The 9,743-nt window shown below is 46.3% G+C and overlaps 1 protein-coding gene across 2 annotated transcripts in view; it reads left to right on the top strand.

The window, feature by feature from the left end:
* Positions 1–93: 93 nt before the first annotated feature.
* The window catches only part of OXSR1 (oxidative stress responsive kinase 1), a 92,219-nt gene continuing 82,569 nt past the window's right edge, over positions 94–9,743 (top strand). For both annotated transcript variants that reach the window (XM_064639075.1, XM_064639068.1), the window contains exon 1: positions 94–282. In XM_064639075.1, coding sequence (XP_064495145.1) covers positions 213–282 — 70 coding nt within the window. In that variant the 5' untranslated portion in view covers positions 94–212. The remainder of the gene's footprint in view (positions 283–9,743) is intronic.

Below are 9,743 nucleotides of genomic sequence, written 5' to 3'. Positions count from 1 at the left end.
CCGGGCATGGGCAGGTGGAGGCGGCGGCGGCGGCCGGAGTCGGGCCGGCGGTAGCGGCGGGAGAGGAGGAGGAGGAGGAGGAGGGGGCTCGGCCGGACTTCGGCCGGGGTTCGGAGAGGTAGCCGGGGCATCCGCGGCGCCTCCTCTCCGCTCCCTCACCCCTCGGAGTCGCTCCCCTTCGCGGCGCGGAGGGCGGCGGGCGCGGCGCGGCCATGGCCGAGGAGCCCAGCGCGCTGCCCTGGTCCATCAATAAAGATGACTACGAGCTGCAGGAGGTCATCGGTGAGCGGCCGTGGGGGGGGGTTGAGGGGGTGCGCGCAGCCCCTCGCTGAGGGGATGGGGTGTGTGGGTCTCCGCTGAGGGAAGGGGGTTGGTCAGAACCCCCTGAGCTCAAGGGGGGTCTTGTCACACACCCCCCGCCCAGGAGTGGGACTGGGTGACCCTCCTCCTCAGCTGTAAGGGGGTGGGAGGGGGGGTCTGTCTCCCCTGCCCCGAGGGGTCTGGGGGACCCCTGTGCTGAGGGCGGGGTTCCTGTCACACACACCCCGCCCAGGAGTGGGACTGGGTGACCCCCCGTTCTCCTCAGCCAGGGTTTGAGGGGTCTGTCCCTCCCCGCCCTAAGAGATGTGAGGATCTGGGGTACCCCTCAGCTGAGGGGAGTCCCTGTTGCACACCCAGCAAGGAGCGGGGCTGTGTGACCCCTCGCTTCAGCTACGGGAGGGTGTGAGAGGGTCTGTCGTCCTGCCCTGAGGGGTGTGGGGGTCCCCTCTGCTGCCCTTCCTGACGTGTGTGAGGGACCCTCGCAGGGGAATGTGGGTCTGCCCCGTCCCCAGCAGAGGGTTGGGCTGGTCTCAGGGACACCCCCCGTCAGGGTGTTAACCCCTGATCTCTGCTCCCCCTCTGTGTGGGGTGTGTGTCATCCTGCCGGGGGGAGCGGGACGGGGTCCGTGCTGGGGGGGCTCTGCTCCCCACCACGGCGTGGTTTGGGATGTGCTGGGTGTGAGGGGGTCAGCAGGAGGGAACTCCGCAGCTTAGCCCCGATCATTTTGGGGCGGTCACACCTCTCTCAGCACTTTAGGAGCCCCGCGTTGCTTTCGTCCCTGCGTGGAGGGTTTGGTAGAGCCGCCGAACGAGCCTTTTATCCTGGGATTTTGCTGCTGCTGTGCGTTTTCATTCATTGTCCTCACAGCTCGAGGCCCCAGCCCTTGCTCTCTCCATTAAATGATTTTTTTTTTCTTTTGCTCCTTTCTCACTCTCTCTTCACTTTAAACTGCCCAGTTACCAAAGGCCTCCCGCTGTACTGATTTATTGGCTGTCTCGACCATTTCGTTGGGGTGTGTGTGAGGGATATATTGCTCTGGGGCGAGTGTGTGACACATCAGAGGTGGTGCCACAGGTGACTCTAAGGTCAGTGCCTCCCGTCTCGCTTTCCGGAGGCGCGAAATAAAGTAGGAGGTGGCAGGGCAGGCTCCTGGCCAAAGGCTTTTAGGAAGGAGGTTAATTTTTGGGGTAATCTCTCAGAGTGCTTTTATTTGAAGTTTCTAAATGACGTAGCACTGTCATGCCCAGGCTTTCCATCTCTGCCTCGTGGGGAGGCTTGTTTTCTGTTAAGGAAGGTGGGAGAGTTTGTGAGAATGCTGTTTTAAGAGATTAAATACTTGGCATTGTTTAAAAGTAGGAAGGAACTAAAGCTGTGGAGGGGGGGAAATCCTTCTGGAAATCCCTGTTGCTCTGTGGGATCAGGCTTTGTCCTCTCCCTTTGCTTACGGGGAGCAGCAGTACTTTAGGAAAGAGACAAACTCTGTGTAAAGACAGGGAAGGTGTAATCCTACAGACCAACCCTTTAAACCTTCTCTGGAAAATGTGCCCTGGGGAGGAAGATGTTCAGCCTCTTTGAGGAGCGGGAGATACATGAGGATCAGGAGATACAGGTGTGAGGAGGAAGGGGCAGAATATTTACCCATTTCCTGGGGAAAGAGAACTGAATTTGTCTGTGTAAGAAATACTTCCTTTTCTTTTGAGAGCCTGTAAAGGATTGCTGTGGTGGCACAAAGCGAGGATTTGGACCTGAGTATCCAAGGATAGGAGCGAATGGACAATCTGCCTCTTTGTAGCTGGCGAGCAGGGTGGGATGGGAACAAAAGGGAATGTAAATACACTTCTGCTCTTGGGAGAACTTGTGGCTGGAGACGCACGTCCCACCTCAGAGCATTAGGAGGAGCACAGAGATGTGTTGTCTCACTTTAACTGACAGAACTTGGGGAGGAATCAGTAAAAAGTACTTAATTTCTTCCATATCTTTTCTCTGTCCCTCTGCACACCGAGTTTCTGGATGTCGCCTGCTCACTCAGGGGCTGTGTTGGCATTCTGGCCTGTGATGGAGTGTACACTGAGATGTGTATATTGCAAACATATGGTTTCTCTTTTTAACTTTCCTGTCCCCCACCCCCCCTTTACTCATTTCAAACACTGGTGTGTCTGCCAGCGGCCTGGATGGAGATGTGACGCAAGTTTCCTAGCACGTATATGATTTGTGGGACAAAATGTCACTGTGTTAACTGAGCTGGACTGCCTTGCCTCCTGCTTCATGTCTCCTGTAAACCTCAAGGGGTTTTTGGTGGGTTGCCCTTTTTTTTTTTTTTTTTTAAGCTCTCTTTACTAACGTAGAGCTGTAAAGGTCTTTCAGCACAGAACAAAGAGGCGTCCTGGTGTGGAAGGAGATGAACCTTGCACCGGTGCTTTTAAAGGATTTAACTTGTTTCCTGATGGGAAAAAAAAACCACACTACTCTTAAAATTTAGAGTAAATTTTGAGATTACCAGCTCAGCTATTTTTCCACATCGAAATTCAGGAAATCCATGTGTAGTCTAATTCCTTAATTTGTGCTGGTTTTGCCTGAAAATTGCCATATGCGGCTTTTATTGGATGTGGATGGTTCCATACTGTTTTGGTGCAGGAATTAAAGGTGCAAGTTTTCTATCTGCAAAGAGAACTGCTGTAAAACTGCCCTCCTGATTCTGGCTAATACTTTAAAAAAAGGGATTACTCAGCACTGGGGATGACTCATGCCATTATAAAGGTATGGATTAATATCTGTGTTGATTATGCCTGGTTAGTGTTAATAACTGCTGAGTAGCTTCCTTAGGCTTAAATAACTTCTAGTACATTGAATCAAGGAACCTTGATCAGGATGAGAACCTGACTTCAAGTTAAAAAAGGAGAAAGTGGAGCTGGGGTAGAGGAAACAATTTATAAAGCGTTTCAGTGACATGTCCTCTCAGAGTAGCCATAATTTTGCAGGTGAATAAGGCCTCTGGAGATACTCAAATTTTCATCTAAAAAGCAGAATGTAGTCTGTACTGTGCTGGTGGTTGTGAAGGTGGTCAGTCTTCTGAGCGTGGATTGCATATAAATCACTGCAGTCTTCTTTTTGAAGCCTGAAAAAAATTCGACCCCATGCTGCTTGTGCTGATCAGATACTCACACACGTGGGTTCCCTGGATCTCACAATTCCTGTTGGAAATGCTGGTAGCAGTAGTGAAGTTGGTTGAAACTGGGTCATTCTCGTTTTGCTACTTTTTTGGAAAGATGAGAGCTGTGCTGGCTGTGGCTGTTTGATTTAGGAGCATCCCCTCTGCTGCAAACAGCCTGTGCCAGAAGCAGGAGATAAATTAGTGGTGGGAGTGCTGCTGTGCTCTGTTCCTGTGCCCTCTCTCCCCTGACAGATTCCTTCACAGCGAGATGAGGACAGCACAGGCTACATGAACAGATGTGGGAGTTTTTTATCCCCTCAGAAATCAAACCTAAATTGAAAATTGAAGTCACCATTTACAGAACGATTAGGATTTTTAATGACTGTAGTTTCTGTAGCTTTGGAGTCAGGCTTTGCCTGTGAACACGTTGATCTTTTGGGGTTGAATATTTAGGTTTTTAGCCACATTGTTCCCAAGCTCTACATGTGAGCATATGTGGCCTGTGTGGGAGAAATTTTCTTTTGCAGGTACAGAGGAAATTCTTAGAATTAAAATTTCCACTTCCCCAAATTTTGTCAAAATATCTGTGGTCACCCATCTGGTGCTTGTGTAGTTGTCTCACGCACTGAGAAAGCACTACCATTGAAAAAGAGCAGCCTGTAGGTGCTCACCAGGTACAACAGGAGTCTTTGGATGTAAAAAACATACTGGAATGGGAGGCTCTTGTCCAATGATAACTTTTTAGGTTCCTTTTTTGGAACATGGTGTTGGTTGCTACCTGTGGTGCCCGTGTGCTGGGTGCACCCAGTTTCACACGCCTGACTATTTAAAACCCATTCAAGAAAAATGTTACCCTCTATAAAATATATCTGCCTGAGCTCTAAATGGAGTGTTTAGGCTTCAGTCTTGGTGCCATATGTTTTGTTTTAGCATTTCCTCACGGATTCCCACTCCTCCCCCCTAGCTTAGCTGAGCAAAATTGATTCCTACACCGTATTCCCAGTATTCAGGCTGCTTAATTCGTTTAAAGACTTGCTTTTTGTGCTCGTTTTTCCACTTAATGTTGGTAGAAAATCCTTTGTTGTTTTGTGTTATGTTAAAGCTTATATAAAATTAACTTTGGGCAAATGTAGATATGTTAAAAAAAGTGTGAGTGGTCATTCATAGTATATGATCTGCTTGGGCACTGACGTGGGAGATGCTCAGTGCCAGTTTCTCAGCTGCTTGAGTATAGACAAATATACCTTGTGTGTTCCTGAGTGTGACAGAATAGCCAGGCTACTCCTCTATCCAGGCTACCTTTCCTTTGGATACTTGGCACATCTCATTCCTGTAAGACCTTTGATACTGTCACCCTACTAGAACAAGGTTGGAGTGAGTCACTTTTCACCTCTGGGGAGATGGAAGCAAAAGGTGTGTGTGTGTGTCTTTGTCTAGTGCTTTTGTTGTTTGTGCCCTGATAGGAAGAAGGATAAAATGCACAAAGCAGCGGAGTGAGGACTTAGAAAGCCAAGCAGTGGTGAAGGAGGCTGGCTGGGGAGAATACATCCTTGTTAGCCTTGCCTGCTGCTTTGAGGGGAGAGCAGAGACAGATCCCACTGCTTTCAGCTATTCTGGGATATTAAGGAAAAAATCAACATGTGGGATGCTTCATGTGGAAGTAGCTCACACTTTCCTGTGACTGGTTTCTCTGTAGCAGTTGCATCCAGTACTGTTATGTACCTGTACTGATTAATGTTTAACACTTTCATTTCTCAATAATCTCATTTAAATAGGTTCAGTTTAATTCAAATCTCTTGGCTGGTGCTTGGATGTTTTGCTGTGCTGTGCTCCTGAGCACACCTGAGGGGTGGATGTGCTGGCTGACAAATGCACGCCTGGGAGGCTTCTTCCTTCTGCAGCTGATGAAATCTTGAGGAGAACCAGCTCTTCCCCAGAATGTTTGTCTGTTTAAACTTGGCAGCACCTCTCTTCTTTCCAAGTGTTAGCAGCTTGCCCACCAAGCCAGTGTCTAGAGATGTAATCTTTTAATAAAAGTTGGAGCTCTCCAAAGTGATGGCAATAACAGTGGGTCTTACTGCTAATTGCGTTAGTGAGTTGCGAAAAACTACATCTTGGTCGAATTTTCTTGGAAGATTTCCCCAGAAATGCACGATATCCATCGTAAATCTCTGCAGCAGTAAATTTAGCTGTGGACATGCTAATGGAGTGCTTGTAAACTCGGTGTTATTAAACTTTCTTAATAGGGAGAGACAGACTTGAGGGCTTTGTGGGTGTAGAAGAATAGCTGTTGGAGCAGTGGAATTTGGCATTGCAAAATCTTTGAAATATCAGGATGCCGGGACTTTCCAGATGAGTTGAGCCTATTATCCTGTGCTCTCTTTAGAATCAAACAACTGAGACGCAGATATGAAGAACTTGGCTCTCAAAGTTGCTGCAGTTTCCTGTGAATTCACCTAAGGGAGTTCAGCCTTGACATTTCTAAAAAGCACGTGAAACTCTGTCTCTCTTCCTGGCAGCCACACGGGAAAGTCTCGGAGACAGGGTTAGGTCCCTGGCTGACAGGCAGTCCCGGCTCTTTATCAGAAGGTCATCATCGCTCTTGGTGTGTGAGAAGGGATGTGGTGCCTCTGGTATGCAAAATAATGCATATGCTAATGAAGGGAGCTGGGCTAAGAACAAAATCACACTTGTCTGACTTGAGTAAGACAAGATCACTTCAACAAATGGTGTAACTACAGCTAAATGACAGCAGGGGTACGGGTACCTGTCTGGGTCTGTGGTACTGCTTCAGCCTCTCTCATGTTCCTCTCGTGCATGAACATAAGCGAAGGGACTGATCTTAGTGTGGGATTCTGCCAGCTGTAAGTTTGGTCCCTCAGGTTGTCTGAGAGTGTTGTTTGCCTTGAAACTCTGCTCACGTGTGGGGTTCTCATGGTGATCATCACAGCCTGCATATTGCTTGGTTTTAACTGTATTAGGTGGCCCTGTCACACAGTGCAAGAGGTAGGGATTTGTGGTGATCCGAGTGCAAAAAATAAAAATCCAGTGTTCCTTTTCACCACTACTCAACAGCAATGTTTGTTTTTTTTTTTCCAAGTCCTTTCACCACTTCCCAAGGTTCTTAAAGATTGTTGTTTCCTGATGTGCATCACCTCACGCAGAATTTTTGCTTAACACAGATTTTCTCGTCATTATGAGAAATTCCATCCTGGAAAAAATACTTGGTTATGTGTAAGTTTTTACCAAATGAGAGTCTAATGTGCCTTGCAAGGATTTCTGAGGCCTCTTTGGTTCTGCACACTGTGAAGTCTGCAGGGGACAACTGTCTTCAAGTCTTAAAGGCTTCACAGATCCCACCCATGAATGAAGCACAGAGTAAATTCAGAGCACTGATTCACTTTCTCACAAAATTACCATTTTAGCCAAATCTTCCTTCCACCTCCCATCCATTACAGTTTTATACAACTTGTACTGTGTGCTTGTGAAACAACACCTTCAAACTCTTATAACTCAGCCAAATCAAAATGCATTTTTGAGGGAATACAGAAAAGCTTTTCTGAATGAGGTTTGAATTTTCTGCCAGATTTCAATTTTCTGCTATATCCTCTTTGTCTTGAGAGTTTGGGGTGGGGGAGAGAAAAAATTCTTGTTTTGTTGCGTTTCACTGCTTCATGCTAAGCTGAGTTTATAGCATTCTCCCCAATGGGTAGGCAGGAAATGAGCCTATGTAAATTCATTCTAGAAAGAAAAGGCACAAGAAGCTGTTAAAGAATAGTATGAGTTGAAATACTTCAGTGATCATTTCTTACTGTAGTAAATTCTCCTCGGGTTTTGCCAAAATTTTACTGTTTTATGGTCATGAATGGTAATTTAAGTGCAAACTTGACTCTTTTTCCTGCTAGCACCTTGCTATTAATAAGCTGTGTGGGAGGATGGTGTTCCCTTTTCATCCATCCACAGAATTAAGTTAAGTTAAAACTGTGGAGTGAAAATTTGACCTTGAGTACCCACCTTACTTCTGGTGAGATCTGACTGAGCACGTGGCTTGTCCTGTGGTATCCTCTGCTGGCTTGTTGTGTGGAAGAATTGAAGTTGTTTTTCTTCTGGGAGCACAGTTAATTGACAAAGTTTTGCAGTTAGAGGTAAGAGTGCTGTCAGGTAGGAAAATGTCTAAAAAACTAGTTGTGAATGTGGAATTGTATTGAGGTGCTTGTGGTCAGGGTGTGAGATTATTGCATTTTGTGGCAATTTGCCGTATGTTTTGTAAAACTGATGTTTTCCTAAACACTGGATGAAAGCTCCATAGTTACTGTTGGACAGGTTGTGCATTTTCAGTTTCATTTGGGTCTAAATTAGTCTCTTGCTCATTTTCAGTCTTCAGGGTGATTTCCTTAGGTTCCAGGGTTTATTCCAGCTCTTCTGAAAAGGAAGCTTTGAGAACAGTGCAGGGAGTAGTGGAAAATGATGGTATTTGAAAAGTGAGAGAGTGAGTTAATGGCTGTGGGATGAGAGCACTTAGAGAATATTTTTCCTAAGAAAATTAGCTGGTTGTGCTCTGAGCTGATACCTGTTGAGGGAAGTGTGGCAGCTGAAACTGCAGTTGGGAATTTCAGGTCATCTCCAGCTTCAGGCAGGCAACACAATATTAGCTTATCTCGATGGCTTGAAAACTCGTAAATTAAAGACAACGCTTTTTGTCATGGGGTAAGCACCTTTCCTGCAAAATCCACAGGGAGGGATTTCATGATGTAAATTTTCAGAACAAAACCAGAAAGCTACTGTCACTTATTTTGCTGAGACAGTGCTAGAAAGGACTCCCAGGGTCATGGAGCTCAGTTCTGTGCTCCAGCTGATGCCAAATTGTCTAATCCCTATACCGAATTAATGAACGCTTGTGCTGGAAGGGGCACATGGGGGAATTACCGGCACACGTTCTATTAAACACTGGAACCTCCCTGTGACCCTGTCATCGCTCTGTGAAACAGCTGCTTAATGGATTCCCTACGACAGTGGGAACTAACAATGCCTTGTCTTCTCTAGCACGTGTCTGTGGCTCCGTGGTTTTCTTACACTGCTTGCTGTACGTTCAGGCCGTATCTGCAAGGACACTTCCCTGTGAAGGCACAGGAGAGCTGCAGCTTGGTGTTCCTGCTGTCTCCAAACCTTAAAGGTGTTGACTATGCAAGTCTCCAATCTGTGATTCCTTAAGATCTGTCAGTGAAAATGGAGTCCTTTGGAAACCTGATGTGTTATATGTCTTCATGTCCTAGACCACTTCTTTGTGAACCTTTCTGTCTCTCACCGTACGAGGCAGTCATAAAAATTGTAGAATCATGGAATTATTAAGATTGGAACAGATTTTTAAGGGTCCAACCCTTACCACAGCAATGCCATGTTCACCACTAAACCATGTCCCCAAGTGCCACATCCACACGTTTTCTGAACACTTTCCAGGATGGTGATTCCACCACTTCCCTGGACAGCCTGTTCCAATGCTGGACCACCCTATCAGTGAAGAAATTCTTCCTGATAATTAACCTGAACCTCTCCTGATGCAACTTGAGGCCCTTTCCTTTCATCCTGTCACTTGTTACCTGGGAGAAGAGGCTGACCCCCGCTGGGCTGCTACCTCCTTTCAGGGAGTTGTAGAGAGTGAGAAGGTTCCCCCAGGAAAGTTGAAAGGTGAAGCTGTAAGTTCCATCCCTTCACTAAAGTAAAACTTGTCATTGTGGATGCCAAGTGCTGTCTAATAAATAACTTGGTATTAACAGCTAACAAATACCTTGGTATTGACTTCCAGCAAACTGTGCTTTGCTGGAAAAAGTATCTTGAGCATGAAGTATCTTTTTCCTGTTGAACGACTCACCAATGCAAATCTTATTTGAACAGCTGAGGGGCTGATGGATTGGCAGCCTGAGCACAGTTATTTGTCCAGATCCTAAGGCTCAGGATGGTTCTCATTACTCTTGGTTAAAGAATGTAATTTTGAACCAGTGGGCTAATCTTGTGTGCTGAACAGACTAATAAATACAGAAAATATTTAGTAGATATTCCCTGAAAAGAAAGGATAATAGCCTTCGAGAGAGGAGGTATCTGATACTTAAAAGCTTATTTACATAAAATAACCATGGTACTATCAAACATCTGCACTGCGTGCAGATAGATTGTTCTGTTAAGTGGAATCCTGGCCAAATAAAATATCCTCTATAGCTGACAATTACATTTGAGACAGAGCTCAGAGATAAAGGTTGGGAGGGAAGAAAGGAG

The sequence above is a fragment of the Pseudopipra pipra genome, chromosome 1 (genome assembly GCF_036250125.1).
Source record: "Pseudopipra pipra isolate bDixPip1 chromosome 1, bDixPip1.hap1, whole genome shotgun sequence".
Taxonomy (NCBI): Eukaryota; Metazoa; Chordata; class Aves; order Passeriformes; family Pipridae; genus Pseudopipra; species Pseudopipra pipra.
The sequence above is the reverse complement of the archived record's forward strand: the minus strand, read 5'-3'. Positions and strand labels throughout refer to the sequence as shown.